This window comes from Apium graveolens, chromosome 8, assembly GCF_009905375.1.
Source record: "Apium graveolens cultivar Ventura chromosome 8, ASM990537v1, whole genome shotgun sequence".
NCBI lineage: Eukaryota > Viridiplantae > Streptophyta > Magnoliopsida > Apiales > Apiaceae > Apium > Apium graveolens.
The window spans coordinates 88,746,870-88,767,092 of record NC_133654.1 but is presented as its reverse complement, the minus strand read 5'-3'; the positions used below and the strand labels follow the sequence as shown (position 1 = coordinate 88,767,092).

General features: G+C 35.8%; 1 protein-coding gene across 1 annotated transcript; it reads left to right on the top strand.

The window, feature by feature from the left end:
* Positions 1–15,388: 15,388 nt before the first annotated feature.
* LOC141679744 (protein POLYCHOME-like) lies at positions 15,389–19,640 on the top strand. The gene is made up of 3 exons (XM_074486159.1): positions 15,389–15,631; positions 16,354–16,734; positions 18,856–19,640. Exons 1-3 carry the CDS (start codon positions 15,389–15,391, stop codon positions 19,240–19,242), a joined length of 1,011 nt encoding a protein of 336 aa, XP_074342260.1. The 3' UTR covers positions 19,243–19,640.
* Positions 19,641–20,223: the final 583 nt, after the last annotated feature.

Below are 20,223 nucleotides of genomic sequence, written 5' to 3'. Positions count from 1 at the left end.
TGCATCCAGAAACTTACCTTACTATGGGTTTCTATACACTTTATTCTTCACTTCTTCTAAAACCACTCCTTCCCATAACACAGGACAACCAACTCAATCCTAAAATCACATCAAACCCCTCTAGCTCGGAGGGTGTCAGATCAACTACAACTACGTCCAACTTCTAAACACTTGATTTCTTGGTTCTTTTGAAAGTTCTATCTCTAGCTGAGCTGGATGTTGGCCCTTGGGATGTAGTATCTTAAATAACCGTTCTACAATTCCTTGCAATATGCCCAATCTTTCCACAATTGTGACACGTAACTCCTGGAATTTCTGGATTACATTTCGATGCATAATGACCCTTACGTCCACACTTGAAACATTGCACATTCTTTTTACACGCACCACTGCGTCTCCTGTCACAGGACTTGCAATCCACTACTCATTTGACTGACTGGGCTGGAGTGGAAGCAACTGAAGTAGCACTAGATCTATCCTGACATAAACTCTATCTCCGGAATCTCTTACTCCTGCTCCGGCCCAACTAATTCTCAAATCCTTGAATGGATTTTCCTTTGTCTGCTTTGTCCTTAACACCTTCCGACTTCATTTTCTTATTACTTTTGTCCTTAACAGTCAACTTCTGGTCACTTTCCATTACCAGGGCGACCTGAACCATAGAGGAGTATGTCTTGAGTTGCAATGCCATAACTCCTCTGCGAATTTCAGGCTTCAACCCTTGTTGGAACCCCTTCCTTTCTGAATCTCCATTCTTATATACTTAGGAGCTAATCTGGCCAATTCTGTAAATTTGGCCTCATACTCCAACACACTTCTTTCACCTTGCTTCAATTCTAGAAACTCAATCTCCATTTGACTCCGCACACAATCTGGGAAATACTTTTCCAACAAAAACTCAATAAACCTAGCCCATGGAACAAGGCCTTTTCCTTTTAATGCTTTGGTTGACTCCTACCAATATTTCGCTTCATTCCTTAGGAAGTAGCTTGCATAATCAGTCTTAAAATTATCACTTACTTGGACAGGCTTGATAGCTTTCTCCATCTCCTTTAACCATGCTCCAGCAGTTACGGGATTAGGTTCACCTTCAAACTCAGGAGGGTTAATATTCTGAAAAGATTTGAAGTTAGCACTTTGGTTCACTCCTTGTTGTTGCTGCTGCAACAGTAGTTGCTGCTGCTGAACATGTTGGATTAACTACAACTGTTGTTGCTACTGCTGGTGCAACGAGTCTAGAATTTCATTTATAGTTGGACCCTCCATAAAACTACTACTATTTTCTTTAGACTGGGTGGCTTGCTTGGGTGGCATCTTCCTGAAGTATATAAATAAGTTTATTCAAAACATAGCAAAATGTTTGACAGAAGGTATTACCGTTTAAATGGTGCACCTGTATCAGGAAATGCTGCCCAATCACAGTACCCCTGTCCTAAATATCGGGGTCCATTTACAAAAGAAATCTAGATTGACAGCACTAGCAATTACAGCAATAATGACAGTAGCGGAATCAACAACAGTTCAGGAAAACTAAAATACAAAGAACTAAACGCCATCGCACGACACCACAATATAAAAATAGCTGGCTAACTTCCATCACTACTCAATTACCACATCAACTCCAATATACTACCAGACTTGGCTGGCTATATCAACCACCCACATTGATAAATTAGGTCAACTTAAGGAACGCTAAACTCTTACAGGCACCCTAGTCTAAATTTCAACCAACCTTTTCTCCAGGGATGATTTCTTATCACCCTCAAGTGATTCAACAACCACTGAGTTACTTTTCCAGAGGCTATAAATCCATTATTAGATTCCGAACCCTCGCTGCTACCCTTGTTCTCGAATAACAATCTGATATAAGACTTTCATTCCTCCTGACAATCAACTTTCGCTTACTTACAATACTAGGACTGTCCAACTACAGAAGTTACTGACAATTCATTGCCTCGAGGCTTCAAATGAAATTTCAAAGTCAAAGAATCAATAATACAGAGAGGACAAGAGAAGAGAACATAGGTATGAATAAGAGCAACCATACAAGTACATAAGATGACCAGTCTTAGTACCGCATAGCTCACAACACATACTTCGGTGGCATCCCACCAGACCCTTTTTCCATACAGACAAATGGTCAACTCATATGCATTGTTTGCCCCAATCAACCGATAGAGTCTCCGAGAAAAGAAACAATGTTAAATAGAAAATCCCAAATAGGAAGGGGTGAATCTGATTTGTAATGAGATCAACAGAACCCTAAGTAACTTACTTCGGGTTCACAACTTTCTTACAGGAAAATAAGCAACTTATAGAATAGGAAATGATTACTCTGGAAACAAAATACATTTCAAGAAAGGAATAGAAGGGTTCAAAGATACCACCTCCCGTTCTGATCCACATTCACTATAGAACTTGGCCTTCATAGTGACCACTGACTATTATCATACTATCCGAACTCACCAAGGTCACACAATTGGGCCAATAATAGTCCTTGACATAGAAAAGGCGATATTTAGAAATAACGTTGGCGTCTTCTCAGCTGACACAACAAGGGTCTGCTCAGAAGCTGACTTTTTTCAATCAAACTCGAATTCTCGAAAGGGAAACTAGAAATATCTATCGGATATTACCAATAACACATATACAAAAGAAATGTATTCTAGGTTAGGGCAGTTCCATCCACTCCTCAATAGACGTCAGGGTTACGCCTCCGAAACCCTTGACTAAACTCATAGACTCGCAACTCTAATTGAGTTGCTGACTCACATCTTCACATAAACCTTCTTGCACTCTTTTGACTCTACTCTTAATCTAAATCATGGACTCAAACCTGTAGCTCTGATACCAACTGTGAGAGCCTCAACCCCGGGGTCAGGAGTTAACATCACCAATAACAATAATAATAAACATAACGTAAACCAAATCATTGATAATATATAACCACGACCCCTTTACCAAGACCTTTTCCAGGTTTAAGTATGATTTAGGTTACAACTATTACAACACCAACATACACAAGCTATTTTGACATTACTAATTCAACACAGCAACTCAATAGACCTTCTTTGGTCCCACACAACTATCTCAGAGGAGCCTGGCACGGAAGGAACTGGATCTCTGCCCTGACTAACGCGGAAAAATCTCATAGGCATCTGCAATACATATATAAAACATTCTGCAAGGGTGAGCAATCAATTGCTCAGCGGTACCACTATATGAATAACAAGTAAAATAATTTATGGTGAAACAGTTATAGGAACAGAATTCGTAACTTGTTACAAACAGGTAAAACTTGTATAAACTGGATATTCAAAACTAGCATGCTCTGTAAATAATAACATCAGTAGTGTTCCATGTGTAAATACCAGAGTTCAATTTTAGCATTCTATTCACATTAATAAAACCGATGTTTCATCTACTCATACCCTTACGGGAACCACAAATCCAAATCAGATACGTAGTGGATATTTGAAGACAGCTGATCAGGATATCAACACCAGACGGCTCCAACTGCCATCCCATATACCTATTCCGGAACTCAGAGACTAGCTAGTTCTCTGACCTGCTAGACTAATCGGTTATATATTACGCGCAACCGAATTAGCCTCTTACGCCACATCATAGGCCTACTCTGGCCCCTATGTTTCCCATATCTGATCATTTTCACCAGTTTATCCCATTTTCAAAATCATTTATTTTACCAGCACACATATAAAATCCAGTTCACAAATCATTTCATTCGAGATAGGTACCTTTCGAAGTTACTTTTCCACAAAATAATTTGAAAACAGTGATTTATAACTATAGGGGATATGTAACTTAAAACGTTTCTGTTCCATTATGAGAATAAAATATTTAGCTATTCATATGTACCGAACCATAAAAAAATGGTCAGGGGTACTTGCCTTGTAGAGCTTATGACTATCTCTGATTGACCTTGGACTGACTTGGACACTCGGCTTTATCGCCTTACTATCAGACTATCCTGGATCGGACTTTGACGCTTAGATCCTTCATTTGGAACCTCACTGCGCTTGTCGACTGATCACTAGGTTATCTTTAGTCCAACGCCACTCTCGTGCCTTCCGACTATAACTTACAGAGTCGAAACACCCTACGTTAGACGACCATGTATGCTTGACATATCCTCGCTAACAACCTTCCCATTCGATATCAAATCCCGACTCGTAATTACATATACTATAATAACACACATGACAATTAGGGTTCACATTCTCAAAATCAGTTTGGTGTTCATTTTCAGAAAATACGCATACTCGTCATTTTACAAAATTAGGGTTATTGGGTTTTGGAAAAATATTCACCACAGTATACAATCAAGTTCCGCATAAAATATATGTATATACTTATTTATACTCGCTCGACGTTTCGATAAGTACAGGGTATGTCCTGCATTTTCGAATTTAATTTCCAAAAAAAATTCGGGCACACCCCCTCTGTTTATCGGCCTACCCGTCAAACAACTCGACGTCAAACCACAACAACAATCCAACAATCAGTTTTACATTCCCATCCACCGATACAACTCATCAGTCACAATCAATCATTCACCAAAGCCATTAATCCAGTAATCATAATTTACTATCAAAATTAAGTGCCCAACTTTGATTTAAATTAACTAATTTCTCATTTCAAAAATAGCTTTACAAATTAATTTATTTATTTTAAAAACATTGGGACTCAGATATACATCATCATCGTCCACCGTCGGCTCGCCGAGGCTCATCGCCGACCGCGGTAAAATTTATTGGTGCCCGAAAATATTCGGGTTTCCGAATAAATTCTACCGATAACTGAAAATTTAACCCACATGGAACATATCTATTTCATAAATATGTATCAATTAATTCCCTGCAATAATACCCAATAATTCAATCAGATTATGCGTAATAGAATCACAACAGCAATCTACAATCCAGACCACCGACTGACCTATACACGCGCCACCAGCACACGCATACACGCGCGACAACGCTGACAGGGTCGCCGGAATCAGAACGGCGGCATCACACACAAACACACAATTAACACACACACAAACCCATAAAAACACGCACTACATGTATATATATAGATAATCACAGGAACAAATTGGAGAAAGCAGGCCAGAATAATCACCGGAATAGGGTGGCGACCAGAGAAGAGCACGTCAACCGAGCAGAGAAAATAGGGGAATCAGAAAGAAAAAGAAAAACATGGGTGGGGAAGGGAAGAGCGAGAGTGGAGCGGGAGAGGCCACATAGATATGAGAGAGAGACTTTAGGGAGATGGGGTTGTGAGAGAGAAAAGGCAGGGGTGAAATAAGGGAAAGAAATGGATAAACTCCACTGTATCTATCCGATTTGCCAGCTGTTTTTACCGATATTTTATATTTTAATGAAATGAGTGGTGGTTAAAAACTCATCGGAATAAATCTAAATTAGTCTTGAAATTTTATAGTTATCTCGAAACTAATAAAACATAAATTTTCTTAATTTTCAAGCATTTTTAAAACACAACTTCTACCCGTATTTTACGATTAACGAATCAAGCTCCACTTAAAACAAATTCAGAAATTCACGAAAATAATCTTAAAATGTTAAAAATACCCCAAAGTAAATAGAAACGTAATTTTCATAATTTCAAAACATTTCCTGGAATGCAATTTATACCCGCTTTTAACAAATAAACGAATCAACGCGCGGGTGAAATTAATCTCAAAAATCCCCAAAATAATTTTAATATTCCCGGAATATTCCCAACTTAAATAAATATGAGTTTCGTAATTTTTGAAAAATTCTAGAATTAAATGCAAATTTTACAAATAAATGAAATCATAAAATCATACAAGGCTAAATAATTGATGAAATATTGATTTCTAAATTTTATAAAATCCCAAAAATAATTATTGTAATTATGAAATCATAAAAACACTTTTAGAGACAATCCACATATTTATACAAATAAATTTGGATTAACTCCACTTTTAAAAGTGAAAACAATTCAGTACAACTCCACAATTAATTATACGGACAACTCGGTACACCATAATTCACTCATATATAATAATAAAATAACACCGAGCTGACAGAAGCTATACACATATTTTATTTATTTAATAATTCTATTATTACGTATTTAAATAATACAGAATTACACGAGTCATTATACTGCAGTTGTCTGAAAACATAGCCTATACAACTGTTGAGGAGCCCATTCTTCAAAATATGATGGCCAGTCTGGGGTATGAAAAGACATTGGCAAAGCTGGGTCAATTGAAGAGACCTTATATAAGGAGGGAATGAAGTTTCTTCTTTGATTGCATCACTAAGGCTTTTGCCAACAAATGTTCTAACTTCGATGCAATCCCTATATTCAGTCAACAAATCGGGTATGCTCTCATTAATCAAACTGATTTTGATTATGCAAGTGCTGTTTTAGGTTTCATTGGGGATAGGATGACAGAAGATAGGAATACTGTAACACCCCCAAATCCGGGGTCGGGGATCCGGGTTGTCACGAGTTCCATTTCCTTTAATAACACCCAATCTTAATAAATAATCAACTATTCTGTACTATGACCCCACCATAAACACACACACCACAAGTTATAGTCTCAGAGATGAATATCCAAAAATAATCACAAGTCGTTTTATTCCACAATTATATGCCAATACACCTTAAAAGGGTTTCTGAATAAATTTACATTTCTTTGCCATTATTACAATTCATAAATATACATAAATCTGGTTCATCAATAGTTGAAAACCTAGCCTATTGGTAGCTCCTACCTCAGCTACGGCGGCATCAACGCTTCCAGAAAACTGCGGAACATTTTCTAACCGCTTGCGAATTGGAAGCTTGGTCCTGTTCATCTTGTCTATCTGATGTTGTGTGATGAAAGAAGAAAGCAAGGGTGAGCAACAAGCCCACCAAAATAATATGTATAATGATTTACAATATATGAGCATTCTCATAGTACTCATGAAAGCCTTGGTCAAGAAGAAATGAACCAAGTTTGATATCTTACTGCGACCAAGTCAAAAAATATTTAGTATATATGTACATATATACTTTTCACAATCTTTGAAATCCCCTGACATGTATAATATACACAGAGTTCCCGTTTATAACTGTATAAAATATCGTTGCAAGGTGATCTCATATATCTAACCTTGTCTCAACGTTTTTCCGAAAATCTTTGACATGCACAAGATAATCATTTACTAGATATAAGTTTAAAAGATGAAGTTACAAGATACTCCAATATACTTATATCCGAATACTACTTGAACTATCACCGTTCAAGTTATAATCAGTTTCAAAAGTTCATCACCCAGATGAGACTACAAGATAAGACTTGAATAGATTCAGTCCTTGAAATATCATTATAAATAAAGAAGTTACGAGATAATTCATTAAGTCCCGATATATATATACACCTATATATATATACATTTCATACACTCCTTGAAAACCTCTGTTATGAAAATTATAAACAGAGTTGCAATATCCAATGAATTTCGGAAAGGAGAAAACCTTGGCATAAACCTGATATCTTGCTGATCAGGAAAAGATACCAATAAGTAACCTTTTCTAGTAGTAGATGGATGAATCCTCCACCGGTCATCACCCTGGCCACATAAGGACCTTGTGCTGGACCGCCACCAGGCCTCTTACGCGTTGATGGACTGCCACCCAGCCACTTACACTTTGATAGACCGTACCCCGGCCTGTCGCTTATGCCGACTCAATTAGAGGGACTTACTTCCCGATCGTTGGGCAAGTAATCAAATTGTTTTCTCAAAACAGCAACCACGTTGCGAATGTAAAATACACCACAGAGCCAGATTCCCCAAGTTTTGAGCGAGTATTTAAATCCCCTTCGAAAGGAGGATCTTAAATATAAAAGAATGAGTTTTGGGATCCACCCTAACTTTTAGAAATCATTTTGAAGACTCGAAAACATTTTTAAGAATGTTTGGAGTACTGCTGATTTATTAAAATAAATCAGTCCCGATATATTAGAAATATCTGAATCTTATTATTTAAATAATATTCTCATAAAGATAGTCCTTATAAAAATAATCGAAGTAGAAGTTTTAAAACTCATACTTGAAATGAATATTAAATAACCAAAGATATACTTATACGAAAGTACTATCTTTATTTGAATAATCGAAAATAAGTTTAATTATCGAAACATTATTCTTTAATAAAATAAAGAATATTATTAAATAATAAGCGGAGTCATAATACCTCGAATGAATATTACAAATAATATTCATTAAATAAAATAAACGGAGTCATACATCCTCAAATGAATATCCAATTAATAATCATTAAATAGAATATACAGAGTCATAAGTCCTCGAATGAATATTCAAATAATATTCATTAAATAAAATAAAGTTATCGAATAAACCTTATTCGATCAATAGTTTTGAAAACTATATCCATATATATATAAATATATATATATATATAATATACTCGGGAACATCGACTCCCGGTTTAGAAATATGTTCACCTTTGGGTCCCCTATACTAAGGGTATACGCAACTACTGCTTATCTCTAGCATAGGTATTATGCAACTAATAAGCATTTGAACCAACAGATATATAAATCAAGAATACGAAACATGCATGCATATATACCATATCACATGCTCCAATATATCGCAAGATTTGCTAATTAACCATCATGCATCTATCACAAGATAATGCATATACATATGTATACATCACAACAACAGTATAACGGGTAGAAAACTTGCCTGAGTGTTCCCGGATAGACTTAAGCTTAGAGTGGGTCCGATAACCTATGAACAACAACATAAGTCGGAATTAAACCCCGGTCGCTTAAGAAACTAGACTTTAACCAATTAGAGCCCTAACGTTCGCTTTCGCGCTTAACGATTCACTTAAGTCGCTCGAGTACCCTTGGCTCCACCATTTTTAATAAATTAACCATTAAGAGTTTTAAGGCGATTCTTTCGCGAGTACCTTACCAACTGCCTAATCCACTTAACATAATTGTTTCATATCCCAATTAGTCATTTAAGGTCTTTAACCAAGGTTTCAAATTAAGGCGAGGGGAAATGTTTCGTTCGCGAAACGCCGTTACTTAAAACGGTCGTTTCTCCTAAACCTTACATCGGAATCAAACGAACCACATATCAAAACGAAGCTCGTAACATGAACTATCTAAACATAGCAATGGTCAAAACCTAGCAGTGAGTTCACGGGTCCTAATGTTAAGGACAAAAACAGTCTAAGGTAAATCGGGCATTACGACGGCTATGTTTACGCGATTACCCAAATTTATACCACTCCAAATCAACCACAATTCAACCACAAATCAACCATATACCTAAACTCCATCCATACCATACTACAACTGCCCCAATAACTCAATATTACCAATTTATTCACCTAAACCAAGTCAAAAAATGTGACCAAGAACTTCTAATCTAACAAGCATCACTCCTAACTCCAAAATCAACAAAACCACTTACTAAACAAAGCTCTAACATGAGTACACACCATTACACTAACCCATCATCTTAACATTATGAAATCCAAACCAACAAAACTTAAGACTAAGGGTTTGAGAAGTTATACCTTCCTTGGAGAGTGGAGAATCACTTAGGAAGCCTTAAATAACCACTAACTATCTCTACTAAGCTTGGATCTTGAAGAAACATAAGAAAACACAAAGTTAGTTTCTTGAAAACACTATTCACCAAGAACTTTGATGAATTGATTAGCTATGATGGAATCTTGAGCTTAAAATTATGGCTCATCTAAGTTATGAATTATGGAAGCTAAAGAAACAAACCTCTTGAATTATGATTAAGTGGAGCTTGGGTTTTGGAATTTTCTTCCTTGCTTTTCTTCAAAAAGCCGAGGCAAAGAGATGGGGGAAGAAGGAAATGTTTTTGTTTTGGTTGCTCATGTATTTGTGTGATGATTTGCTTGTTAATTAGATTGTTACCTTGGTAAATATTGTGTGGCTCACAATCATCCAACAATTCCTTCCCTTATGTCATATTTATGTCACCATGCCTATGTCATCCACTTGCCACATGTCTCTTCCTTGTGGTTTGATGATGTCACAATCCTTGGCTTCTTGTACAAGCTTGTCTCTTGGTCACTTATTTGTTTTACGGTTCGCTTAACTTTCGTTCTCGTTTATCGTTTGAGGGATCATACCCGGGATCTTATTACTTGGGTTCCCCTAAACCTTTCTCAATATATTATATTCCTTTTATAATCCTCTCTTATAATCCTTAAATTTAAATCCCTTTAATCATGTTACCTTATACTCAATTCTTTCGGTATCTGGTGGATTTTCGGGAAAAATTAAAGTGTTCGGAATTGGATTCCGACGATCTTTACATACACTTATTTACTTTATGGAATACTAATACGATCTTAGAATTTCCATAACAGTACTCCTATATAGCGTGGTCTGATAATTTTTCTTAATCAGCATCATCAGCAAAAGTTACTATTCATTCGTGTTTCAAAAATTCCAAAAATTGGGGTTATTACAAATACTGTCTATTTTTCTAGATTCTGTCAGCTTATTTATAGTTTTTGTTGTGATGATAAGCCCCAATCAGCTAGTGAATTAATTCCATCATTCAGACTAGCTAAAACAGCTTTTAATGACTTATTATCTACTGATAATAAGAAGGTTGTGTTAAGACCCCTCCGAGTTTCTTTATCTGTCAAACATGCCTTAATAACCTATGATCCAGTGAAATACACTGCACTATATCCTGATGTTAAACCATCAGAACCTCAACCGTCAGCACCTACCACCTCTACACAAACACCTCAAACTTCTCAACCATCAGCACAAACAACCGGACCTTCATCTTCCAAACCTTCTAAGAGGACAAAGTCTGTTCCTCAACTTCCACAAAAGAGAAGGAAGATGATTCTTAGAGATGAGTCTGAGAGTGATCTCAGAAAGAAACAGCAGCTCAAAGTTCTGATACTTTGAAAAGAAAGAAATTTGTAAGTTCTGTTGTTGCTGAAGCAACTCCTTCATTGGCAAGGAGATTGAAGAAAATGAAGGCTAGGAGGTATTTGGCTAAGGCTCCATCAAAAGATACTGAAGAAGCTGAGGAAGGGGATCAGGAATCTCTGATCTCACAAGAACCAATTATCATAGAAGCCCTTCCAGCTCAAGCCAAAGACACTGCAAATGATACAGTTGTTATCCCTCCTGACTCTCCTATTAAAGCTACGGATGATGCTAAAGAATAAACTGAAAATTCTGAAATAGATATTCATAATTTGAATATACCTGAAGTTCTTTATATGGAAGCTCCATCTACATCAAAGACACCAGCTCTGGAGATAAATTTTGATCCTCAGAATTTAGATGATGATATTCTTGACTCTCCAGTTGCTTCACACACTGTTGAGCTATCAGAACAACATGAGTCTTTCTCAAGTTCTAATGACAGTGTTTCTGTTGAGCATCCAGTTCCTATTATGGGCAAGGAAGAATTGGTGAAGAAATTTGTTGAAAAGGAAGCACCTATTCCTTGGGAGGATACTCACAGAGGTGTTGAGTGGACCAAGAAGTGGAATGAATCAGATTTTATTCCATGTTCTAAAGTTCTGACAGAGCATATTGGAAAAGCTGATGAGTTGCTCACAAATGCTAATTTTAAGACACAACTCAAGATTACAGCTCTGTCTACAAAACATCTTCAAGGTCTACATACTTCTACTCTTGAGAAGGTTGATACACTAAAGGAACATGCTGATAAGATAGATCTACAGCTTAAGCTTGACAAGAACAGATATATCAGACCTACTCTTGAGAAAATTGAAGCCATTGAGAAGATTCAAGGGAAGCAACATGCCCAAATTGATGAGGTCCTGGCTAACCAAGTTTCACAGAAAGCTCAATTGGAAGAAGTCCAATCTTCAGTTGAACTTCTTCTTTCTCTCTTACTTCCTGATGATGCCAAAAAGGGGAGAAGGTAATTAAGTCCAAATGCTCACCTACTTATGAACTGAAGAAAAAGGATGATAAAGGTGATGACCAAGGAAACTCTGAAAAGAGTAGAGGTCAAAGAAAAGTTCAAGGAAAATCTTTTATTCAGAACAAGTCAAGTTCTGATGCTGTGAATGCTCAAAGACTGAAGTCAAGTGCTGATAAACAAAGTTTGATGTCAAGTTCTAATATTTTGATTCAGTCAGGATCTGAAGACTCTCAGAAGTTTTTACAAACTCTGAAGTTAAAGGGGAAGCAGACTACTGTTTATTACAAGGATCCTAAAATCCAAACACTTGATGAGGAGATAGCAAAAATATTATTTCTGAAACACAATCCAGGAATGGATTTAGCAACTCTCACGGAGGAAGAAGCTAGATTTGCTGCTGAGAAGACAAATCTTAAGTCTAAAGCTTATGATGCAAAGAAACCTCCAAGGCCTAAGGAAAAAAAGCATTGTAATCAAGGAAAAGTCAGATTCTAAAACTTCAAAGTTCAAGAATAGATCATAAACTGAGAGTGATCCTAAAGACAAAGGGAAAGGAAAAGTTGATGAACCAACCAAGCCACTAGACTTGGAAACTTCTTAAGATCTGATGAAACCAGTGTGCAAAATGGTTCAAGTAACTGATGATAATCTTGTTGAAGATGAAACTGTTCAAATTCTGAAAAGAAGAAAGATAATTGAAGAATCTAAAATAATCTCTGATACTGCTCAAGTTGTTGTTCAGAATAAAGGGCAGCAAGGTACAGAAGAAATAACAAATTCTGATCAAGCTATCAAGAGATCAACTACTGACAATGCTCAAGTTGACTTGAATAAAATGACAATTGCTGATAAGAAGAAGCTGTTATGGAAGAAAGCTACTCCAATTGAACCAAAATCCAATCTCATAATTAATCAACTCGCTACATTTGGGTTGAGAGCCAAGCAACCTAGAGATAGAGCTGGATTAGGTTCTGATGAAGAGAAGATTCGAACAGGAGTAGAGGTTACTCTAAGAGATCCTTTCATGTTGACAGATAAACTATATGAACAAATCAAACAAAGGCACCTTGACAAGGTGTTCTCTGCTCAAAATTATGATTGATACTCATGACAAAGAGAATCTAAAAGAGAAATTGATCTTATTTCTCAATGATGGAAGGACTTATAGACTAGCTGATACTGATGTACTAAAGAAGTCTGTCAGAGAGCTTCAACATATTCACTATCTTCTGGAAGTAAAATCTGATGTTACAAGAAGATGGACATAATACATTTTGAAGGCTATAAGAGATCTATTCAGAATCTATGGTACAAAGACTTCTCACTACAGTCTAATGATTATTGAAGGTGATGGAAGAGAAATTTCTATGCTGAAGAATTCTGCTAAGGTGGAACTTATTCTGAAAGGAAGATGCTTATATTATAATGAAAACTCTTCACATCCTAAGTTTATCAGACTTGGTGATGGATTTGAAAGAACATCCATTCAAGCTCTCAGAACAACCATTTATCAAATTGGTGATAGTAAAGAAGAAGAATTGATGCAGGTCAAAGCACAGTTAGCTGAAGTTCTGAGGAAAGATGAAGATAATCTGATAAATGATTTTGTTAAGAATCATTATGGATTCAGATTGATTCAGTGATGTTGGTAAAGCTGGATGTTTTATAAGTTGTAGTTAATAGTCTTATTAAACTCTTATTGCATTTGAACTTAAATGTTTTTGACATCATCAAATCTATTAACTTGTACATTCTTGCATAATTTACAAGTTGGGGGAGATTGTTGGATATATTTAGGATGTCATGTCTAATATATTTCATGTTTAGTTTTCAGATCTTAACAAACAGGAAATATAAGTTCTTACTGGAATCAGGACTTACTGGAAGTCAGGACTTAAGGATATCAGGACTTAGATTATCAGAAGATAATATCAGAAGATGGATGTCAGAACTTAAGTATTGGAGGACTAACAGTTAAGGAAGGAAGCTGATTTACAAGAAAGAAGATCAAGACTAATACAGAAGAAGATATTCATGGAAAGAGTTAGAGGACTAGAAGAATTATATAAGATATCTGATTGATATATTTTAGGAGACAGAATTATATTTCATATCAATTAGAAGTTATCTTGTAACTCTGTGTCTATATAAATACAGACATAGGTTTACACTATATGTGTTACGATCATCGAGAAGATCATACATTGTAACCTAGCAGCTCTCGTGATATTTGTTCATCACTAAGAGAGAACATTTCCATTGTAACAGAGTTTATTATATCAAATACATCTGTTTTCTGTTACTTCTGTTCTAAATCGATTTGATTATATTCTACACTGTATTCAACCCCCTTCTACAGTGTTGTGTGACCTAACATACACACTCTACAACACATTATAGTCTCAGAGATGAAATTGAAATAAGTAACAGTCATTGGAATCCATAAGTTAAGAGTTATTACAAACCCAAAATGATTACTTAATAAGTTTACAGTTCTTTGCCATTATCCAACTCAAGTTATAATTATACATCATTTGATTCCCAAAAGATGAACGCCTAAACTTCAGATAGATCTAGCTCTGCAGCAATGGCGGCTAAGATATCAGCGGGTAGACGCAGAACGCTTCCCACGCTCTTGCGGTGGTCTTCTTGAGTTTGGCCATCTTACCTAACTGCTTGTGCGATGAAGAAATGAAGCAAGGGTGAGCAAAACTGCTCACTAAAATAACATGTATATTATGATTAATAATGCAAAGTATCTGTATCGATGGTTTTTCTGAAAATCTTTGTTTTGCAGTTTGTAAATATTATTCAAATTTAAAATTCATGAATTAAGATAATTATATTTAAAAATTATTTATTTTAATTCATCTAAGTAAAAAAATTCCAACTTTTAAGTAAAATTATCCCAACACTTACGTAAATTATAAGTATTCATCTACTTATCACTTATAAATTACTTATTTATTTTAAGTTATAAATTATTTATTTTAAAATTTCCCAAACGGGCACTTACTAATGCACAACTTGAGATATTAAATAAAATTAAAATATATTAATTAATAATTAATAATAGTTCACATACAAACACAAACGAAAATTCATGTAAATAAAGCTGCATTTTATTGGTATACATATTTTAGAAATGATATATACGGATTCTGAATTTCAAAATAGTTTTTTGAATATATTTGTTGGTACAAAAATTAGTAATAATTAAAATCATATTATAATATAAAATTAGACAACCAAATTGAAGCTCATCTATGTTGACTACACTTTTAAACATTTTACTTTAATATATTTTATTAAGTTTTAGGCAGCAAAAATGCATGGGAATGTGAATGTGTAAATTACGTGGATACAAAAAAATGGACAAAAAATTTGAATTGGAAAAGAACCGCCCAAATGAAAAACATGGCACGAGTACCGCACGTGCAAAAAGCAAAATTGAAGAGAAGCCAAGGGGGGTGTCTATAGATAAGCGCCTAAACTACATTTCGAAAATTTGCCAATCTCTCGTCTCTCTCTCATCTGCGAGCTTTCTTTTTTCTCTCTCTCTACAAATCAGATACAGAGCCCCCACTCCGGTTCTTTGTCGCCGTAACCCTAAGGTCTCTCTCTCTCTCTCTCTCTCTCTCTCTCTCTCTCTCTCTCTCTCTCTCTCTCTCTCTCTCTCTCTCTCTCTCTCTCTCTCTCTCTCTCTCTCCCTCTCTCTCTCTCTCTCTCTCGCTCCCTCCCTCCCTCCCTCTCTCGCTCTCTCTCGCTCCCTCCCTCTCTTCTCTCTCGCTCCCTCCCTCTCTTCTCTCTCGCTCCCTCCCTCTCTTCTCTCTCTCTCTCTCTCTCTATCCCTGTATATCTATCTCTCTATGCACATCCATTTATATATATTTGTGTTGATTGATGTATGTATGTATATTGTTATCTTCTTGTTTAGTATGTGTGTGTGTGTTTAAATGTATATGTAATTGTGCTAATTTGATTAGTTTGCTTTACAATTTGGGGATGCAGATGTTCATCTGTATTAGTTTGTTATAATTTCTTGATATGCCTCATCTTTTTTTTTTGTGTGTATATCTTTCTTGTTTTAGTTTGTGTGTGTGTGTATGTAATTCTGTTTTTCATTATTATTGACTAGTCACTGCTCAATTAAGTTGGACATTTGGATCAATCTGTTTCGATAATTGTGTGTGTGTAATTGCGGTGAATTGATGAGTTTGCAATTGTGAAGAATTGATGTTTAATTGAAACAACAGCTGGAGATCTTCTTTATTAGTTTTTGTGTGTGTGTGTGTGTTATTGAGCCGAACTGATTTTTTGTGTTTAATTGAAACAGCTGAAGATGCCGGAAGCAAGAGACAGATTATCGAGGAGGCCTGACGATCCTAGTGCACTATTCCTTCGTCAACGAAGCCAATCCGGTGGTCTACAGATTTTACCTGATGAACCGGCTGTTAGTACATTTCGATGGGGAGCAACACCGCTAAATGGAGCAACAACCGGAGTGGCAGGGACACCTGGCCGTGGTGGTGGTGTTGGGAGGGGCACTTTCGGGACTCCTAGAGTTGGGAATAGGCGTAGCAGGGTTTATTCTGGTCAGGAGAATACTCCGGTCAGGAGTGGACGGAGAACACCTCATGGCGGTGGTGGTAACCGGAGTATATTACCTTCTTGGTACCCTAGAAAGCCTCTCCAGGACATCACCCCTATTGTCAAGGTATAAATTGTATGTTCTTGAAAGTTGTAATTCTGTTCTTAACTTATGCGTTTTCATTGCTATTATATTTTTGTACTATTCTCTGTATCTTTTGTGTTATGTGTACATATTCGTTTGCTATACTTTGTTTACCTTAATTGTGTATATGTGAAGAGATTCATGTTTGGCATTTATAGTTGTTTATACTTGATAGTAGTATGTTTTTACATTCCAGTTTGGTAGTTCAAGTTATATAACATATCAATTAGGTTTCCTAGTTTGTTACAGTTAGAACTTAGAAGTATAAACGGTATTTGGGGGACTTCCCTTGTAAGTAATTTTACTGCACTTATCTATATTTAAGTTCAGTCTGTATAAATGTTTTTACTATGACTGATTTGTGTTCACATATCTACTCATTAATAATTATAGTGGCCTCCATTCTGCTAAGGTTCACATCATCTTTAGTTTATGTGAAAGATTGGTCTTGGTACTGTCAGCTATAACAGTCAGCAAGTCACTGAGTCTACTTTAGTTGGTTATATATCTGCAGGTTAAAATGATATTTTTTCCTAACATAAATGTATGTCTGGAAAACTTTTTGTTTGATGCCAACAAGAAGCTATGCTAGAGCCTCCAGCATGTGATAGTATGTCAAATATATGAGCCAATGATCTATTAAATCTTGCAATTTGTTGGCACTATATTGAACTTTTAGTGCAGTAGATATTCTGATGCTTTGATTCCTCAAAACATGTTTTATGAGTTATGTCCGTCTAGATTTCATTATTGTATGTGTTCACACTCTGTATAGAGTGTTGGATAAATTAACTGGTTATGGGATCCTAATTCCTAATGCATGTGTCTTGAAATTTGTAATTCTGTTCTTCAGTCAGATAAACTTTGCATATCAGTTTGCTATAAAATGTGGATAATTCTTGAATAACTGGATCTTGTTTAGAAAAATGTCTATGTACATGAGGAACGCTAACTAGGATTTGTTGTTTAAGTTAAGTTGGTCTCTACTTGAGGATTGTATGTGTTTATGCTTCAAATTTATCAGAGTTGCATAGGTTGGTTATTGGTCACTACTCACTACAGTCAATTGCATATGCTGTATTAAGTTAACTTGGTCTCTGTAGAATGTAGATTGAAGCTTTAGTATAATATGGCTTGCTATTAATAATTACTACTGCTGATAATGTTGTGTGTTTCTATGTGTATATTCTTTTTTTCCAAATCATACTTTTATAGTTACATGTTATAAGATATGTTAGTAATTTATATGCAGTTTTCTTGTCTTGGCTGGTATTTTAATTTAGCGTTAATTAGAGTAATTTATTGATGATTATGGCTCAACCTTAAAAGATATTGTTTGAATCATCAGAGTATCGGATCTGTGGACTTCATACCTAGTCAGTTTTGCAGATCATTGTCTAACATTGTTTTTGCTCCTTCTGGATGACATCACTATTCTTTTTTTTTTTAGATTCCCATCATCTTAAGTTTTAGTGAAAGAGTCTCACTGGTCCTGTCAGCTATGGAACAGCCATTAAGTTGACTAGCTCCAGATCAGTTGACTCCATACCTGCATGTGAAATTGATATTTTTTGTTTGAAAGTTAATGTATACTTGGAATCATTGTAATTTGATGCAAACAAGAAGCTGGTATACCGTTCCTCATGCATGTGACACAGCATGTCATGTGTATGAGCTAGAGATCCAAGGAAATCATGCAATTTGTTGGCACCGATACACTGTAGTGAACTATAATTTAAAATTTTAATTTAGTTAATGTGTAGTGAAGTTCAATTTGTTGGAATCATATTTTATGATTAGTTTTTTAATTGTTAAAACTTTATGATAATATAATTGTGGTTTGTACACCGTAGAACATGTAAGAATACAATTGTCATGTGTTTATGTTCTAGACTTACAATTGTATTCTTACATGTTCTACCATGTATTAGTTAGGCTTCGTACTTTGGTTCTGTCTTCCTCAGCAATTTAACTTCACGTTGATTTGGTTTCAATTGGGGAGTTGTAGTTGAATAAATATTGTCATTCCTTGATCCTTATTATGTTGTGTTGAGGCTTTACACTTTTTATGTCAATATAAATCTAAAACTAGTCGTTCAACAGGCCATTGAAAGAAGAAGAGTTCGCTTGAGAGAAGTCGAGGGCCTACAACTATTGAGTACCTTACCTCAGGGGCAAAGCGTTTATTCTCCTTTTGTACCTGTATCCGGTGCTCCTCTCGAGCATAAATTTTCTATGATCTCTCCAAGGCCAACAATAAGAATTAGGCATTGCCCGCCAACTGTTGGGAAAGTGCCAAAGATATTGCTTGATATCACTAAACAGAGTGATGGACCATCAGACTTTCTTACACCAGAGAAGAAGCTGCTGAACTCAATTGAAAAGGTTGAGAAAGTGGTGACACAAGAGTTGAACAGATTGAAGAGGACCCCCGCTGCCAAGAGGGCAGAGAGGGAGAAAAAGGTCCGCACTCTGATGTCTATGCGCTGAATGGACATGAAAGAACACTTGATGTTGGTGGTATCAACTATCGTTGAGAGAAAACAGACCAAGGAATTGGAGAGAAAGGAGATGAACAACAGACCTGTGGGGTAGGTTTTGATCATCTTCTGATGATTTTTGGGCTGGAAGTTGATGTAATAGATAACTCCTCTTAATTAGGTGATAATGCTTGTTATTCAACCTTAGATAAACGACTGCCGTAGTAGCACATGTATGCTATTGTTGTGTGGATGTAAATGTGTTTGGTACTTCAGTTCACCACAGGTAATAACTGGGTCTGCTTGTACAGTTCATTAGGTGGTTGTTCAAGTATACTGTTAACATTTGTATTGTTTTTCTGAAAGACATGAACGAAATTTTGAAACGTTACTTGAGGTTATTTATTATACCTGACATGAAGATATTCAGTTACATACATGTTAAGTTTGAAGGGCGAGGTTGAGGTATTATGCAGCTGTTATCTACTTGAACCTTCAGCTTACACAGAGAATTGGAGTTCACTATCATATAATGACTGATAAACAGAAAATTCATAACGTTATTGATAATGATGATAGGTGGAGACAGACATAACATAACTTAATTGTTCAAGAGTCAACAAGATTTGACGAGGGGATTCATGCAAACAATGTTGAGGTACTCGAGCACATTTACATTTTCCGAGTGCTCTAATTTGGTATCCATACGGTACTTCATTTACCCTCCTAAGAATCTGTTAGCAATAATATTTAAGGGGCAATGAAATCTATACTATACTATAAGCCGATATAATTTGGTTAACGGTTATTAAAATAAATAAATAGTCCACTGTACTACTAAATTATCAACTTATCCTACTAAACTACAACCACTCATATTATTAAAAAAAAAATAGTGTTATATATCCGCTAAACTACCAAATTGATAAACTACCGGATATAGTATACTTATTCTACTCAACTATGACCACAAATTATCCTATTATTTTTT

What these genes read in the sequence shown, in the direction of transcription:
- LOC141679744 (XM_074486159.1), top strand. Translation starts at nt 15,389, where the DNA reads ATGGACAAAAAATTTGAATTGGAAAAGAACCGCCCAAATGAAAAACAT. An exon ending in TTTGTCGCCGTAACCCTAAG is followed by an intron (nt 15,632 to 16,353) that starts GTCTCTCTCTCT and finishes TAATTGAAACAG; the next exon opens with CTGAAGATGCCGGAAGCAAG. An exon ending in ACATCACCCCTATTGTCAAG is followed by an intron (nt 16,735 to 18,855) that starts GTATAAATTGTA and finishes GTCGTTCAACAG; the next exon opens with GCCATTGAAAGAAGAAGAGT.